The 18,785-nt window shown below is 42.1% G+C and overlaps 1 protein-coding gene across 1 annotated transcript in view; it reads right to left on the bottom strand.

Annotated features, from left to right (window-relative positions):
• Nucleotides 1-18,487, bottom strand: part of LOC110505461 (TOG array regulator of axonemal microtubules protein 1) — a 36,925-nt gene extending 18,438 nt beyond the window's left edge. The window contains exons 1-2 of the mRNA XM_021584691.3: nucleotides 16,687-18,487; nucleotides 6,880-6,946 (exon numbers count right to left, since the gene is read on the bottom strand). Coding sequence (XP_021440366.3) covers nucleotides 6,880-6,946; nucleotides 16,687-17,721 — 1,102 coding nt within the window. The 5' untranslated portion in view covers nucleotides 17,722-18,487. The remainder of the gene's footprint in view (nucleotides 1-6,879; nucleotides 6,947-16,686) is intronic.
• Between the last annotated feature and the right edge of the window lie 298 nt (nucleotides 18,488-18,785).

Raw genomic sequence — 18,785 nt, forward strand, 5'->3', positions numbered from 1 at the left:
TGTTAAACATCAAACTCTCAAAGTACCTCTCTCTCACTGTTGCTGTCTGTTCAAATCAAATTGTATTGGTCGCATACACATATTTAGCAGATGTTATTGCAGGTGTAGCGAAATGCTTGCAAAAAATCAAAATGGCCATTCCAAATTTCAACGATATAATCGTACCTGAATGCTCACTCAAACCTTTTGCACTACGTGAAGCCAATAAGACAATTGAGATATTGAGTCTGTTATCTCAAACCATCTCTGTGACAAGGTGCCACTGCTGGGATCTCTCCCCTACGGATCTTTAAGCGCATAGCCTATACCTTTGTTGCGACTTTGTGGCTACAGTTCAGAAGCCCAAGTAGGCTACTCTATTATAGAACAGTTTCAACTGTTCTGCCTGAGGCTATGGAGCCCTGACCTGTTCACCGGATGTGCTACCTGTCCCAGATCTGCTGTTTTCAACTCTCTAGAGACAGCAGGAGCGGTAGAGATACTCTGACTGATCGGCTATGAAAAGCCAACTGACATTTACTCCTGAGGTGCTGACTTGTTGCACCCTTGACAACCACTGTGAGTATTATTATTTGACCCTACTAGTCATCTATGAACATTAGAACATCTTGGCCATGTTCTGTTATAATCTCCACCCGGCACAGCCAGAAGAGGACTGGCCACCCCTCATAGCCTGGTACCTCTCTAGGTTTCTTCCTAGGTTCTTGCCTTTTCTAGGGAGTTTTTCCTAGCCACTGTGCTTCTACACCTGCATTGCTTGCTGTTTGGGGTTTTAGGCTGGGTTTCTGTACAGCACTTTGAGATATCAGCTGATGCAAGAAGGGCTTTATAAATACATTTGATTAAATTTGATTTGATATACCAAAAAAGGGAGATGGCCGGTGTTTCCCCACTACAAACAAACGTCTGCCACTGTCTGACTGACAGCTGGGTGTTTCAGTATCTGAGAGAATGAAAACGAGGAGATTAGTAGATTGACTTCCCTGATGAGGCGATCTGGGAGTAAACCCATTGTAGAGAGGGGTTTTCCCAAGCAACATAGAACGAGAAAATGCTTTGAAAACTCATATTTTTCTGTCTAATGTGGATCATGTAATAGATGTTCATCAAACCCTCTATCGACGTACAGTAGGCCGACATTTTCCAAAACTGACCTCAACTTGAAATTCATGAGAATACAGCTCTGAGATGACAAACTCACATATTGCAATGCCACAGTAGTGATGGGGGGGGGGGGATAAGTTACATATCACTATATTCTTTTTTGGATGATATTATATTGATATCCATAATATCGACAGAAACATGGCAAACATTTTTTATAATCAATCCTCAAGGTGTTTTTCAAATATCTATTCGATAATATATCAACCGGGACAATTGGCTTTTCAGTAGGAGCGAGAGAAAAAATGACTACCTCTGTTACGCAAGAATCACTCTGAGAGCCCTCAGCTGGCCACTTACACAATGTAGTCGTTTACGCTCATTCTTCAACATAAAAGCATGAAACTACATCAAAATGCTGTAGACACCTTAGGGAATACGTAGAAAAAGGAATCTGGTTGATATCCCTTTCAATGGCCAATAGGGGTGCATAGGAACACAACGGTTTCAAAATAAGAGGCACTTCCTGATTGGATTTTCCAACGGGTTTCGCCTGCAATATCAGTTCTGTTATACTCACAGACAATATTTTGACAGTTTTAGAAACTTTAGAGTGTTTTCTATCCTAAGCTGTCAATTATATGTATATTCTAGCATCTGGTCCTGAGAAGTAGGCGATTTACTTTGGGAACGTTATTTTTCCAAAAATAAAAATAGTGCCCCCTAGTTTCAAGAGGTTAATATGGCCGAATCCGAAAACTATCATCTGGAAAACAAGACGTTTATTCTTTCAGGGAAATACGGAACCATTCAGTATTTTATCTAAGGGGTGGCATCCATAAGTCTAAATATTCCTGTTGCATTGCACAACCTTCAATGTTATGTCATAATTAAGTAAAATTCTGGCAAATTAGGCGGCCCAATCTGTTGCATATACAATGACTCTGCGTGCAATGAACGCAAGAGAAGTGACACAATTTCACCTGGTTAATATTGCCTGCTAACCTGGATTTCTTTTAGCTAAATATGCAGGTTTAAAAATATATACTTCTGTGTATTGATTTTAAGAAAGACATTGACGTTTATGGTTAGGTACACATTGGAGCAACGATACGCACCGCATCGATTATATGCAACACAGGACACGCTAAATAAACTAGTAATATCATCAACCATGTGTAGTTAACTAGTGATTATGATTGATTGATTGTTTTTTATAAGATAAGTTTAATGCTAGCTAGCAACTTACCTTGGCTTACTGCATTCGTGTAACAGGCAGTCTCCTCGTGGAGTGCAATGTAATCAGGTGGTTAGAGCGTTGGACGAGTTAACTGTAAGGTTGCAAGATTGAATCCCCCGAGCTGACAAGGTAAAAATCTGTCATTCTATCCCTGAACGAGGCAGTTAACCCACCGTTCCTAGGCCGTCATTGAAAATAAGAATGTGTTCTTAACTGACTTGCCTAGTTAAATAAAGATTAAATAAAGGTGTAAAAAAAAAAATACAGATTTCCGATTGTTATGAAAACTTGAAATCGGCCCTAATTAATCGGCCATTCCCGATTAATCGGTCCGATTAATCGGTCGACCTCTACTATGCACATAGGGTAGCAGCCTCTAAGGTGAAGGGTTGAGTAACCGGGTGGTAGCCGGCTAGTGACAGTGACTAAGTTCAGGGCAGGGTAATGGGTGGAGGCCGGCTAGTGACAGCTATTTAGAAGTCTGTTCCCGCCTGTGCTCGGACTGCTCTAAGTGAACTGATTGCCCGTTATACCTCCTCAGAGTTTGTGTTATTAGGTGACCTCCCAACTCTGTACAACTCCAGCTGTATGATTTAAACCTCCCCCATATTTTACAGGCTCCCAATAGATACAAGCCCAAGTCTGCAGATAATGGCACACTCATAGATGTTATTCTCACTGATATGCCTGCTAAGTACTCCTCTGCAGTTTTCTGCCATGCCATAGTGACTACTGTTGAATTGTCCACAACGGTACCAATATTAAACGCCCCCTCTCTGATTATTGTCAAACATCTCTTAAAGCACTTTAATGGGCAGGCCTTGATACTTGACCTGGCATCTGTACACAGGCCCAGAACTGACCTTATCCCTTGTGTTGAGGACACTTGGTGCCAGTTTAAAACCTCTTTCCTCACAGTCCTTAATAAATATGCTCCTCTTAAGAAGGTTAGAACCAAAATTGCTACAGCTTCTGGTTTAGCGCTGAACTGTCTGAGTTGATCCAGTGAAAACACCTGCTCTGGCATAAAGCAAAGACCTCCACGGACCCTTCTGACACTTTGTCAGGGTTGGCCACACATTTTAACCATGCCTGCTGCGAGCCATGCTTCCCCCAGTAGTGTTCTCCCTCAGAGCACCCCCCGTTTCTCCTTCCAGCCAGTACAGAAGAACGAGGTCCTAAAGGAGTCGAGTAATCTGGACCCTAATAAAATTAGCTGGGCTCAATGATCTGGGCCCCTTCTTTCTGAAGCATTATCTCAGCCCCCATCACTTGCCTCTTCAACCTCACCTTGCAAACAAGTCCCAAAGAATTGGAAAGCTGCTGCCGTCATACCACTCTTCAAAGGGGGCAACAAGCTAGACCCCAACTGTTACAGACCAATCTCCATCTTGCATTGCCTTTCTAGAGTTTTTGAAAGTCTGGTCAACAAACAGTTAACCCGCCACCTTGAGTCCCACAGTGTTCTTTCAGAACAGTCTGCAGTCTGGCTTCAGAACTGTCCGTGGGCGTACCTCTGCAACACTGAAGGTTCTAAACAACATATCTGCTTTTGACAACAAGCAGTATTGTGCGTCTGCTTTTATTGATCTGGCTAAAGCCTTTGATCTTGTTAACCACTGTATCCTGCTCAATAGACTCATCGACCTAGGGTTCTCAGAGAACTGTCTAGCCTGGTTTGAAAACGATTTTTCTGTCCGTGTACAATGTGTGAATTCCAAAGGCCTACAGTCCAAACCACTGGCTGTATCTATGGGAGCTCAACAAGGATCGATTCTTGGGCCGACCTTATCCCTGAGTAGATTAACAATGCTGCACATGCTGCTGGTGACTCCCCCATTCACCTTTATGCCGATGACACTATCTTGTACACAACTGGGCCCTCCTTGAACACCGTGCTGACCACCCTACAACATAGCTTTAACAACATCCAGCATGCCTTCTCTGACCTAACCTACTCCTCAATACCAAAAAAAGTAAACGTATGCTCTTCAACCGGAACCGACCTTAACATGCCTGTCCTCCTAACAATTTCACCTTGAATGGGTCAGAGCTAGAGTATGTTGACACCTATAAATATCTTGGTATATGGCTGGACTGCTCACTGTCATTCCATACCCACGTCCCCCACCTGCAGTCTAAAGTTAAATCCAGAATTGGTTTCCTGTACCCCAACAAAACATCCTTCACCCACTCTGCCAAGCACACCCATGTAAAAATGACTGGACTATTGCGACGTAGTTTTACAGGCTTGCATCCAAAACCTCCTTCAATAAACTAGACGGAATTTACCAAACTGCCATCTGCTTTGATACCAGTGCCCCCTTCAACACTCATTACTGTGACCTTTACACCCTGGTCAACTGGCCCTTGTTACATACACAACGGCAGACCCACTGGTACCACCCCTTTAGCTCACTCCTCAACATCTCCACTACCAATAGCAACTTTCACTCTGGTAGATACACTATATATTCAAAAGTATGTGGACACCCCTTCAAATTTGTGGATTCGGCAATTTCAGCCATACCCATTGCTGACAGATGTTTAAAATTGAGCACACAGCCATGCAATCTCTATAGACAAACATTGGCAGTAGAATGGCCTTACTGAAGAGCTGAGTGACTCAACATGGCACCGTCATAAGATGCCACCTTTCCAACAAGTCAGTTCATCAAATTTCTGCCCTGATAGAGCTGTCCCGGTCAACTGTAAGTGCACTTATTGTGAAGTGGAAATGTCTAGGAACAACATCGGCTCAGCCACAAAGTGGTAGGCCACACAAGCTCACAGAACGGAACCGCCAAGTGTTGAAGAGCGTAGAAATTGTCTGTCCTCAGTTGCAAAACTCACTACCGAGGTTCCAAACTGCCTCTGGAAGCAACGTCAGCACAATAACTGTTCGTCGGGAGCTTCATGAAATGGGTTTTCATGGCCGAGACCTCACATAAGTCTAAGATCACCATGCACAATGCCAAGCATCGGCTGGAGTGGAGTAAAGCTTGCCGCTATTGGTGAATCACTCTTCACCATCTGGCAGTCCAACGGACAAATCTGGGTTTGGCGGATGCCATGAGAATGCTACCTGCCCGATTGCATAGTGCCAAAAGTCAAGTTTGGTGGAGGAGGAATAATGGTCTGGGGCTGTTTTTCATGGTTCGGGCTAGGCCCCTTAGTTCCAGTGAAGGGAAATCTTAACGCTACAGCATACAATGACATTCTAGACGATTCTGTGCTTCCAACTTTGTGGTAATAGTTTGGGGAAGGCTTTCCTGTTTCTGCATGGCAATGTCCCCATGCACAAAGCGAAGTCCATACAGAAATGGTTTATCAAAATGCGCTAAATTAATTGAGGAACATGACAACTCTCTGAATTTATGAACAATTCACAATACTGTCACTGGCGATACTTCTGGTTTTTCAAGCATTTCCCAGGACCCTGGGATAAATATGAATTATTCCCGCTATTGAAACTTGGAAGATTTTGGGGAAAATATTCATCCCTAGCCTGCACGTATATTGAAGAGAAGGGTTAGCACAGGGCTAAATCTGCCAGATTATCTGATGGGAACACACATTTTCCCCCTACGTTTTCCTACTAGCATTGACTTTGCTGATAGCTACTTTATTAAGGAAAAATGTACTTACTATGCTATCTTAAGATGAATGCACTAACTCTAAGTCGCTCTGAATAAGAGTCTGCTAAATTATTGAAATGTAAATGTGGGAACAGCTAACACATTGCTGCACGTGATCAAACCCCATGTCAGGAATTACTATTGGCACATTTTGAGGTCCAGGTTAAACAAACATTTTCTAATGTTTGCAAGTTCGGCCCCATTGCTTTCCTAATGAGAACCAGATCGAGGTTTGGTGATAACCAAATGCATTCTCAACAGCTCCTTCTCAAAGCCAGCCTCCACGGCTCGTATTAAGTGTCTACTTATTGAACGCCTACAAATGGCATTGACATTAAACAGCAGGAACATGAAGAGGAGTGACTGACTCCTACATCAACCATGTTTAGAGAATTCACCACCCCCTCACATCAAGGACACCTCCATATATTATCACCATGCATTAGATAACTCTCAACCTATGCATTATTGGAGAGAAATCCCTTTTCACACCGGTTTGAGATAGAGAGGACATTTGTTAGGATTTGAAGGGTAAATTATATTCAAGCCTGCTATTGTCCATGTTAGGCTTTCTTGGTACTTGTCTTGCATACACACTCTCTTTCCAACAATAACAGCAAAATATAAGCAATTCATCCATGGTATTCTTCAATCATGAATGATTCTTGTTGTGTGTATGGCACTCTTCTGCCAGGGCGCCTAGCAAATCCATCATGTCAGTGCTCTGAGTGACGTGAAATAGCATGGCTCCTTGACTCGGTGTGATAATCCAATTCAAAGCTGGTTTAATCTAGAGCCAGGCTAACTTCGGCACTGACAGCAACTCAACTCAACTGCACCTCGTCAGCTTGTGTGGTAGCTCATGATGCATGCAAGAGACAGGAAATGGGCACTTACCAAAACTGGGGACATATGTCTCCGGACTCAGCTTCCGGGAGAGGGACAAGCAGTCTTCACTGATGACCTGAGGAGATGGAATCAGGGGATAACTATGGTGACAATTATGTCACTGAGCCACAAAACTGGGTAAAGTTCACGTCAAACATAAACGACTATTTGAAAACAGAGAGCCTACCATGGATCAACTGTAATTTCATCCATTGGTATCAACAAAGGGATGTTGCAGCGATTTAGCTCAGACAATAAACTGTGTGCTCTGGGATTCTGTCAGTGTATAAACCCAAACTTCAATGGCGTCTGTCCTACTTCAATGACGTGTACTACTCTCATTAAACTTTTACTATAAAAGGTGTAGCCGGGCATCCCGAGTGGCACAGCAGTCTAAGGCACTTCGTCGCAGTGCTTGAGGTGTCACTACAGCCCTGGGTTCGATCCCAGACTATGTCACAGCCGGCCATAACCAGGAAACCCATGAAGTGGCGAACAACTGGCCCAGCCCCGTCCAAGTTAGGGGAGGGTTTGACCGGCTGGGATTTCCTTGTTCCATCGCGCTCTAGCGACTCATTGTGGCAGGACGGGAGCCTGTAAGCAGATCTCGGTCGCCAGTTGTACAGTGTTTCCTCCAACACATTGGTGCGGCTGGCTTCCGGGTTAAGCGAGCAGTGTGTCAAGAAGCAGTGCGGCTTGGCAGGGTCGTGTTTCGCCTCTCCTGAGTCTGTAGGGGAGTTGAAGCGATGGGACAAGACTGTAACTACCAATTGGATATCACGAAATTGGAGAGAAAAGGGGGTAAAATATGTAATAAAAAGTGTAGCCATGGGACATTTTCAAGCGTCGCAGTAAAATTGATGATAGGCAGTAGAATCAAAGATAGGCAGTTTTCATCTCAGTGCTCACCAAAGCTTCCCTCAGACATGGTGTTAAGATCCATCTCACATTAAAGGCAACTCCCATTGTCGTTAGATTTAACCACTGGGATCTTAATCAACACTAGAGCAGTAAGGCTGCGTTTAGACAGGCAGCCCAATTCTTATCTTCTTTTCACTAATTGGTCTTTTGATCAGTCCAAAAAATCTGATGCGAAAAGATCAGGACCCAGAGTCCCAAAAGCATCTTAAGGCTAAGTTCATCATTAGAACCTTCGTAGGAGCATTGTTAAATCTCCGAGTTGCTTCCCAAAACCATCGTTAGTAAAGTTGCACTTTTAGACAATTGTTGTTTACCAACTGCCTCAGAACAGCTAAGTGGGTCAATAGATGTTTTTTTGCCTACTTTATACACAGAAGATCTCCACCTAATATAGAATCAAAGTGTTAATTTGTCTGTCTGTGACTGCAGATCACTTCAGAACAAAGTTGCCAATGTCTTTGCAATTGTTACAAACAGCATATCCACAGATGACGCAATCTCTATCGCACTCCACACTGCTCTCTCCCACCTGGATAGGGGGAATACCTATGTGAGAATGTTGTTCATTGACTACAGCTCAGTGTTTTAATACCAGTGTGCCCTCCAAGCCCATCACCAAGCTAGGGACCCTAGGACTGAACACCTCCCTCTGCAACTGGATCCTGAAAATATTTGGCATGGGCCCTCAGATCCTCAAAAAGTGATACAACTGCACCATTGAGAGCATCTTGACTGGCTGCATCACCGCTTGGTATAGCAACTGCTTGGCATCCGACCGCAAGGCACTAGACGGCAGTGCATACGGCCCAGGAGACAGACCAAGCTCTATGCCATCCAGGACCTCTATACCAGGCGGTGTGAGAGGAAGACCCTAAAAATGGTCAAATACTCCAGCCAAACAAGTCATACACTGTTCTCTCTGCTACCACACGACAGGAAGTACCGATGCACCACGTCAGGAATCAACAGGACCCTGAACAGCTTTTACCCCCAAGCCATAAGACTGCTAAATAGTTAGTTAAACGGTTAACCAACAGCTACCCGGACTAACTATTTTGACTCATTACATACGCTGCTGTTACTGTTTATCTATCTTGCTTCCTAGTCACTTTATCCCTATCTATATGTACATATCTACCTCAATTACCTCGCACCCCTGCAAATCGACTCTGTATTGGTACTCCGTGTATATATCCATGTTATCGTTCCTCATTCTGTATTTATTCCCTGTGTTAATATTTTTCTTTATTTCTCTGTTTTATTCTCTGCATTGTTGTGTCGATTTTTATTTGATGAAGTACCAAATGTGTAATTTTGTGCAGTACTGTTGGGTAAGAATAGACTAAGCCACCTCAATATTTGCAGCCATAGGTTATAATACAGCTCTAGGGGCTAATCCGTCGTCAGTATTGTAAAATAATTATGATATTAAGGTAATATTTGAATGGGTGAAACTGATCAGAGAGCAGCGCTGCCTTTCTTTCGGTATTGACACATGCTACAAATGACGCGAACGTTCTCTCTACGTGGTGCTTTGGGAAACGCATGTGACACTGTCGGCTGTTATAGGAACAATGTATCGTCAAAACACTGTAAAGCTTAAGTTCCAAGTTCCATCGCTATCGGGAAACCGATTGAGCAGAAGACCAATTGGTGGGAAAAAGATCAGAATTGGGCTGCCTGTGTGAACGCAGCCTAAGTGGTTGACGTTCCACAATCGCGTCGGGTCCTACGATATCTTCACATGCATTGCCAATTAAGTGTCAATCCCCCTCTGAATACATGCGTGTTGTGTCGCAAAGATGTTGCTGGGAGACGGGGACTACTATAAACATAAGGTTTCACTGGAAGGCTCCGAAAGGCCTATGGTGCACAGAGCAAACTTCAAAAAGACTCGTTGAACAAGTAGTTTGTGATCAAATCATCAAATGTTATTGGTCGCATACACATATTTAGCAGATGTTATTACAGGTGTAGCGAAATGCTTGCAAAAAAACAAAATGGTCATTCTTCCAAATTTCAACGATTTAATAGTACCTGAATGCTCACTCAAAAGTCTGTGTTATCTCGAACCATCTCTGTGACAAGGTGCCACTGCTGGGATCTCTCCCCTACGGATTTTTAAGCGCATAGCCTATACTTTTGTTGCGACTTTGTGGCAACAGTTCAGAAGCACAAGTAGGCTACTCTATTATACCGAAAAAAAGGGAGATGGCCGGTGTTTCCCCACGACAAACAAACGTCTGCCACTGTCTGACTGACAGCTGGGTGTTTCAGTATCTGAGAGAATGAAAACGAGGAGATTAGTAGATTGACTTCCCTGATGAGGCGATCTGGGAGTAAACCCATTGTAGAGAGGGGATGATATATTGATATTTGACTCCAAGTATCGATTTGTAGAATAATAATAAATACATAAAATCATCTGTACCTGCACCAAAACGGCTATATTTTTCATCCTATAGCTTGTTCTCCTTCTCTTCAAATAGTGGAGCAAAATGTTTTCAGCATTTATTATAATTTTTTTAAATGTAGATGAAAGACAAAACAGTACAGATAAAAAAAAAGGTAAAACCTGAGCAGGTGAGGTTGGAAACCCAAAAGGGCTACAAATATAAGTACAAAAAAAAGTTACATCAGTTAAACAGAGCATACTAATTATAAATGTACATGATATACTTAGTATACAGTTGAAGTCGGAAGTTTACATACACCTTAGCCAAATATATTTAAACTCAGTTTTTCACAATTCCTGACATTTAATCCTGGTAAACATTCCCTGTTTTAGGTCAGTTAGGATCACCACTTTATTTTTAAGAATGTGAAATGTCAGAATAATAGCAGAGAGAATGATTTATTTCAGCTTTTATTTCTTTTATCACATTCCCAGTGGGTCAGAAGTTTACATACACTCAATGTATTTGGTAGCATTGCCTTTAAATTGTTGAACTTGGGTCAAACATTTTGGGTAGCCTTCCACAAGCTTCCCACAATAAGTTGGGTGAATTTTGGCCCATTCCTCCTGACAGAGCTGGTGTAACTGAGTCAGGTTTGTAGGCCTCCTTGCTTGCACACGCTTTTTCAGTTCTTCCCACAAATGTTCTATGGGATTGAGGTCAGGGCTTTGTAAAGGCCACTCCAATACCTTGACTTTATTGTCCTTAAGCCATATTGCCACAACTTTCGAAGTATGCTTGGGGTCATTGTCCATTTGGAAGACCCATTTGTGACCAAGCTTTAACTTCCTGACTGATGTCTTGAGATGTTGCTTCAATATAGGCGCATAATTTTCCTGCATCATGATGCCATCTATTTTGTGAAGTGCACCAGTCCCCTCATGCAGCAAAGCACACACACAACAGGATGCTGCCACCCCCGTGCTTCAGGGTTGGGATGGTGTTCTTCAGCTTGCAAGCCTCCCCTTTTTCCTCCAAACATAACGATGGTCATTATGGCCAGACCGTAGTCTGGCTTTTTTTATGGTGGTTATGGAACAGTGGCTTCTTCCTTGCTGAGTGGCCTTTTAGGTTATGTCGATATAGGACTCGTTTTTATATGGATATAGATACCTTTGTACCCGTTTCCTCCAGTATCTTCACAAGGTCCTTTGCTGTTGTTCTGGGATTGATTTGCACTTTTCGCACCAAAGTACATTAATCTCCAGGAGACAGAACGCCTAACCTTCCTGAGCGGTATGACGATTGCGTGGTCCCATGGTGTTTATACATACGTACTATTGTTTGTACAGATGAACGTGGTACCTTCAGATGTTTGGAAATTGCTCCCAAGGATGAACCAGACTTGTGGAGTTCTACCATTTTTTTCTGAAGTCTTGGCTGATTTCTTTTGATTTTCCCATGATGTCAAACAAAGAGGCACCAAGTTTGAAGGTAGGCCTTGAAACACATCCACAGGTCCATCTTCAATTGACTCAAATTATGTCAATTAGCCTATCAGAAGCTTCTAAAGCCATGACATCATTTTCTGGAATTTTTCAAGCTGTTTAAAGGCACAGTCAACTTAGTGTATGTAAACTTCTGACCCGTTGGAATTGTGATACAGTGAATTATAAGTGAAACAATCTGTCTGTAAACAATTGTTGGAAAAATGACTTGTGTCATGCACAAAGTAGATGTCCTAACCGACTTGCCAAAACTATAGTTTGTTCACAAGAAATTTGTGGAGTGGTTGAAAAACTAGTTTCAATGACTCCAACCTAAGTGTATGTAAACTTCCGACTTCAACTGTACAAGACAAAACATGTTTAATTGTGTGTGTGTGTGTGTGTGTGTGTGTGTGTGAGTAAGAGAGTTAAGCTACATGAACGAGACTACTCCGTAGTTAGATTTTTCAGTCTGACCCCTTGTATACACTTTAAGTTATTGATGGATAATGATGTTTTGGCAATGTGAATATAAGAATTCCAGAGTATGGAACCTTTGTATCTGATAGAGAATTGACTATGTGAGGTGCAGCAGTGGGGAGGGTGAAGGTTATTGCTGTGTGCTGTTTGCATGGATTTGGGAATGAACCTGGAAGAATCTATTGAAAGGATTAGGTAGGCTGTCTGGGAGGTATGTGTACTTGTAGATGAAGGTGCATTGTTTCTTGTATATTAATGTTGTAGATAAGCAACTCACTATATTGTCTAAAACAGATGGAGCCAAGCCATTAGAGGCGGCTAGTCTTGCCAATTTCTTCTGTGTGATGAGTCATTTGTGTAGGTAGAAAGCATATGTACTGGCCCAGACAATATTGCAGTAAATGAGATATGGGTAAATTAAGCTATAGTATAGTGTGTGTTAGGAAGCAAGCCTGAACCAAACCACTAATCATTCTGATGATACCAACGGACTTCACGACTTTTCTGCAGACAAAGTGAATATGATCTTTACAGGACAACTTTTCATCAACAAGAACACCTAGGAATCTAGAGGATGAAACCTGCTCCATTTCATTCCCACCAATTGAAATTCTGGCCCTTTTTTTTTTAAACAATATTTCATATTCTTACCAGTAAATACAATGAAGTTGGATTTTTTTAAGCATTTAAAGATAGTTTATCTGGAACCATTCATAAAATGTGCCATGCTGGAGTTGGCTTCAATGATAAGTGAATTGAAATTCTTGTGTGCTAAAATGAAGTTGGTATCATCAGTAACAATAACGGTAAGTACGGTAGCAGACACAGCAGCAAGGACATGGATATAGATTAGGAATAACAAAGGTCCAAGGGGTGAAGCACCACAGGATATCTTGGCCCTGGTAGATGCACAAGCAATTGCATATACACATTTTTCTCTATCATAAACATATTTATATAGCCATTTATATGTATAATCGTGAAAACTGTAATAATGCAACTTAGCGAGTCATATTTTATAATCAACCGTGTTGAACACTTTGGATAATTCTAGAAAGATACCAAGAGCGTATTAATTGTTGTTCAGGGCTGTAAAGATTTTGAGCACAAGTTGTAAAAGAGCCATATCTGTGGAGTAGTTTTTACAAAAACTCAAGCTGAAGCAGAGAAGGGAAATGTCCCTTAACCCAATGAGTCCCACCGTAACGCTGGCATGTTTTGGACTTCTAATCGGATTTGTCTATTTCTTCTGCATCCGTAGATACCAACTATTAGTATGTGTGATTAATGGGGGCTGCGCTAGAGTGGTGTTTGTGAGACAAGGGCGGATCGGGAAGGGGCCTGGGTCATTTTACAAAAACTTCTGTAGAGTCCGAATGGTTTGAGCTACAAACTATTAAAAGTTATCTATAAAAATCTAAGATGTTTTGCTATATGATGCTGACAAGCTACACTAGAAATCCCAGAACAAAATGTCTATAATACTGTAATAAGCTCACATAGTTACTGTCACAAACTCCAAACAGTTATCCTGGGGTATTTACAAATACCATCAGTATGATTTTCCAATACCGTCTTTTAATTTTTAAACATTTGAATATTAGTACTTTTTAAATAAATACATGCAGTCAACTTGTGCACTAGGTAATAGATAAAGCAGATCGCGTTCATAATTTTGCCTTCATTATGAAGCTACCGGTACTAGTTTCCCGAAAAGCTGTTTGAGCCAGTCACGTGTGTTTGTTTACAAAAAAGAACAACGTGCAAAATGGGAGCTTCTTGAGGTGAGTCAGTCCTGTAGTGCAAATTAAGTGAGGTGATCAAGTTACACTTGTATGGAATTCACTACTGTTTGCCAGCTATATATCTTATAACTATTAAGTTATCTAGCTGGGTTTTGGTTGCTAATGTTAGCTAGGTGGCTAGTGTTAGCTTGCAGGATCAAGCTTCTTGGTAAGAGCAGCAGAGACAATCCCCTCCTGGATTAAGATCCCGGCTGTCTAATATTTGTTTTGTGCGTGTTGCAAACTGCATTTTGAGATGCTTGCATAACTTTATGAGCTGGATTGTCTGTCTTAGTAGTAAATGTTTGCATGCGCTCGTTAGCATTTACCTAGCATCCACTATGAGGATTCCTTAGTACTTCTTAGCATTCTGGTAAGTGGCATTTTTGGGGCTTTTTTTCCCCATTCGAAAAATAAATTGCGCCCCTTGTGTGCACTACCGGTAATAACGTATATATCCCGAGATGGCACGGTATGGAAATCTAGATACCGGCCAACCCTACACTGTACAGTACAGCACTAGAGTAGAATGTTATGTAGTGTATTATACATATATACTTTACTGTACTCTACTGTGGTGTCCAAACTTGTGAAACATAGATGTCTATGATTGTTTCAGATTTGGTCTGGTTCGGACCAACTAAATGTGGTATTGTTTGGGGTTGGAGATCATTACAATAATAGCCAGTGCGTTGTCCTTCTTTTGCATATTTGAGTATACATTGCATATTTTGTACCTTTGTGTACCTATTAGGATACAACACCATGAAGGGAATGATATTCATATCGAGAATTATCATTTTCTGTATGGTACAGATCAGGGAGCAATGATGTAATTCAATTACCGGATGTAAATCCACTTCACCTATTGTAGTTCAATATCCCAAATATATATATTTAACTCAAGGTGTTATGTTTTTGCTGACATGTGAGAATGCTGTTCATTGGCTATAGTTCAGCATTCAACACCATAGTCCCCTCCAAGCTCGTCACCAAGTTTAGGACCTTCGGACTGAACACCTCACTCTGCAACTGGATCCTGGACTTCCCGACGGGCCGAACCCAAGTGGTGAGGGTCGGCGGCAACATCACCACCGCCCTTATGACCCTTAACACAGGGACCCCACAGGGGTGTGTGCTTACTCCCCTCCAGTACTCCCTGTTCACCCACAACTGTGTGGCCCGCACGACTCGAACACCATCATAAAGTTTGCTGACGACACAACGGTGGTAGGTGATCAGGTGACGATGAGACAACCTACTGGGAGGTCAGTGACCTAACAGTGCAGTGCCGGAACAACAACCTCTCCCTCAATGTCAGTAAGGCCAAAAGCTGATCGTGGACTAAAGGAAACGGGGGAGGGGGGCTTCATCACTGGGGCTGAGCTCGCTGCTCGATATCAGGCGGTGTGAAAATAAAGGCCCGAAAAATCATTAAAGACTCCAGCCACCCAAGCCATAGACTGTTCTCTGGTTCCGCACGGTAAGCAGTACCGGTGCATCATGTCTGACACCAAAAGGCTCCTGAACTGCTTCCATCCCCAAATCATGTCTGCTAAATAACTAACTAAATAGCTAACACAAAGGCTACACTGACTGAGTTGACCCTTGTATTTTATTTTTGCACTGGCTCTATGCACTCTTAGGGCCCTACACACTCATGCACACTGACACTCCAACACACACAAACACTCACATCATCATTTGCTCACACACACATAATATGCACATCTGTTTTTTTGCATTGGATGAGTCTCACTCCACCCCATCAGCCAATGTCACACTTTTGCATCTGCGGTGAAAGGTGACAGAGCAAGAGTGCCGTTTGTCAGACCATGAGACATCCCGAAAATCGGTCTTCTCACAACATCGTCTTTAGCGTAAAGGGTTAATGTAGCTGTAAGCTAGATGTTGATAGCAAATGGCTGACTCATGCAGTTCTAACGTAACATTAGCAGGCTGGTAGGGCTAATGTTGGCAGGCCAATAGGGCTTATGTTAACAGGCTAGTAGAGCTAACTTTAGCAGGCTAGTTGGCTAGCAACCTTGCAAGTTGATTTCTAACAATACATTTATAAAGTATTAACATGTAAATTGGCTGAAAATGTTATTGAAACAAGTAGTCATGAGTGTAAACGATTTGGTTTAATTTGAGGTTATACATTTTAAGTTATTTCTGTTGGTATTACATCACACCCCGGAAAAACATTTTCTGACATGACTTCGCCATTCTGATCGGTTTTATGTAACAACTTGAAAAATTAGGTGCAACTTTGCATTGGATGAGTATACTAATGCATATCCATATGTTACATGTGGTTAAGAGTATGCTACCTTCCCTTTAAAGTGACAAATCGGAGTCAAAACATAATTCCTCTACGTGGAATTGCCCAAATCAGCCATCAAACAAATAGTTATGGATACAACTCCATATAGTCCCAACACAAGCCTTTGTCAATATCTAGTATACTGCGTGTTATTGTTTCAGTGAACTTTCAGGTTCCTGCAAACTAATATTTGACAGATTTTCACTTTGGGTGGTCACAAAAATCATTCTATTTGCACCTTCTTCCATGTAATTATGGTGCCACTATGGAAATAAGATTATTGTACCTGTAGCCTAGAGAGAACATGTCTTGATATTTATTTTTCTCAAATGACACTTTGCTACATAAAAAAAGCTAAATGATAAACAAGTGTCATCAGCAGACTTTTGCTTGATGTAACCTTGGCGTCAACTATGACCAACCTGATCAGAGGATTTTCCATTAGAGGTACTGCATGGCTGGATGTTCACTGTGGAAGGAAGGCTTGACCTCTCCCAGGGAAGCTTGTTCTTCCCTTTGCCTGCACTGACAATTCTCCTCTGCAGTGGAAGGTCATCAATGAGGGAGCCCAAACTTCCATAACCATGATACAGCCTGTCAGAGTCTGGTTCCGTCCTGATGCTCTTGGCACTGCTGATCCGCCCGCCATTGAGCACCCATTCCAGGTCAGCTCCTGACCCAAACTGTGGTGACCGTCGTTGTCCTGATTTAGGGATTAGAAGGGCGTATTCTACCATCCCATCGGAGGACAGTCTGGGAAGTATGTGCCTGGCTCTTCTTGCTTGAACAGCTGCCATAAGACCCTCCACATCCCCATTGAGCTCCACTCGGTCTACAGCCTTCATTAGCGGCTGTTTTTTCCCTGTGTCAAGGCAATGGTCAAAAACAGCAAATAGTTCTAGGGCTGCATGGCGGACCTTCTTCTTGCTGTCCGCCAAGTATGGTGCAACTTCAAAGCAGAGGCTGGGGATGTTGAAGTCCTTCTTGGGGTGGGTGAGCATAGCTGCTGTGATGATGTTGATGACATCCTCTCTGACCCTGGAGTTCTTGTGTCTCAGGTGTCCAATGGCAAGGTCTAACACTTTCTGTGGCCCTACAATTCTAGTCAACTGCCTGAACACATTCATGTACTCATTCCGGGTGACAGCACGGTTGTCTCCAAGGGGTTTCAGAGCCACACATACTATCTGTTTGAAATATTTGTCTATATTGTAATCCAATTTCTGGATGAGTAGGTTTATCACCTGTAAAGTGCCATACAAGACTTTGAAGTTGGTGTCATCTAGAAGTCTGTGGAGAAAATATAGAAACTCCACAATACTGTCCGAGGGGACTGGCTTCAAGTCCAATCCAAATAGGAGTTTTTTCAGCTCTTCCACACCATTTGTTCGATTTTGGTAGTTTTTTAGGTCTAGGAGCTGTTCATGTAACTCCTGGGGTATCAATCCAAAAATCATAATTGATGGTCCTTTTGATGTGGTCAAAGGGAAGAATCTAATGAAGCAATCACATTTCTGTGAGGACAATATTGCCCGTTTCTTTGACTCATCATCTTGTCTTGGTGGTTCGATTGGGCATTTGCAGTTTCTTATGAATAACGGCTCATTGTGCTGGTCTACGAGACAACTGGAACGTGAACGGTGAAAGCAACGTTGAGTGAAAATAAAAACACTTGTAGCTTGCTGTGCGTTCCCCTACATAACCATGACGAAAAAAGGCACGGTGGAATGTTGTATTTGAAAGCCCATGTTGTATTTCAGCTAAATTAGCTAACATAGCTAACTAGCTGCATAACTAGGAAGCAATCATTCAATGTCCAGAAATAGCGTGTCAGGGCGACGTCGCTGCCAGTACCTCTTCAGATGTATGATTTCCATAGAATCCAATATCATCGCTAGCTTTTAGCTTAACGTACGACTTTGAATTGCGAATTAATAGAAGAAACCTGGCGGCTAGCTGGCGAAGTTAGAAAACAGACTAAAATGCAGACTTCGCATTCCGATTAGTCGTTCAAATTTGACGTCCGGCATACAAAAAAATTGCACACATCTCCTTGATCTCTTCGGTTAAATGTATGTAACAGTATGAGACTTTATGTTGAATGTTTGTAAACTAACTAGCTAGCTAGCTGCACTGTAGAGACATTCATCGCCGTAGCCCACACACATAGAACCATCAAAATGGCGACTACAACATGACACAAACGGATCGCTTCCATGGTGACGCGAGTTGTTGGAAAAATGCTGCATTCGTGACAACTCGGAATTTATGAATACACAGGTCTTCAGATCCAATTATACAATTAACCAGTCTATGTATCTGCCAATTAAATGCTTTGAACCCACTAGTAGGCCAAATTGACACTCCCCAGAAGAAGCAGTCCTCCATAGAATGAATGAAAGTTCTATAGTATTTCAATTCAATGTTTCAAGGACTACTGTATTTCAGTTGTTTTTTGTTGTAGCAGGGACATTAACATTATAACTTTTAAAAAAATGATTTAATAATTTGTCATACATTT

This window comes from Oncorhynchus mykiss, chromosome 25 (assembly GCF_057628025.1).
Source record: "Oncorhynchus mykiss isolate SJ-2025 chromosome 25, ASM5762802v1, whole genome shotgun sequence".
In the NCBI taxonomy this organism is placed as follows: domain Eukaryota; kingdom Metazoa; phylum Chordata; class Actinopteri; order Salmoniformes; family Salmonidae; genus Oncorhynchus; species Oncorhynchus mykiss.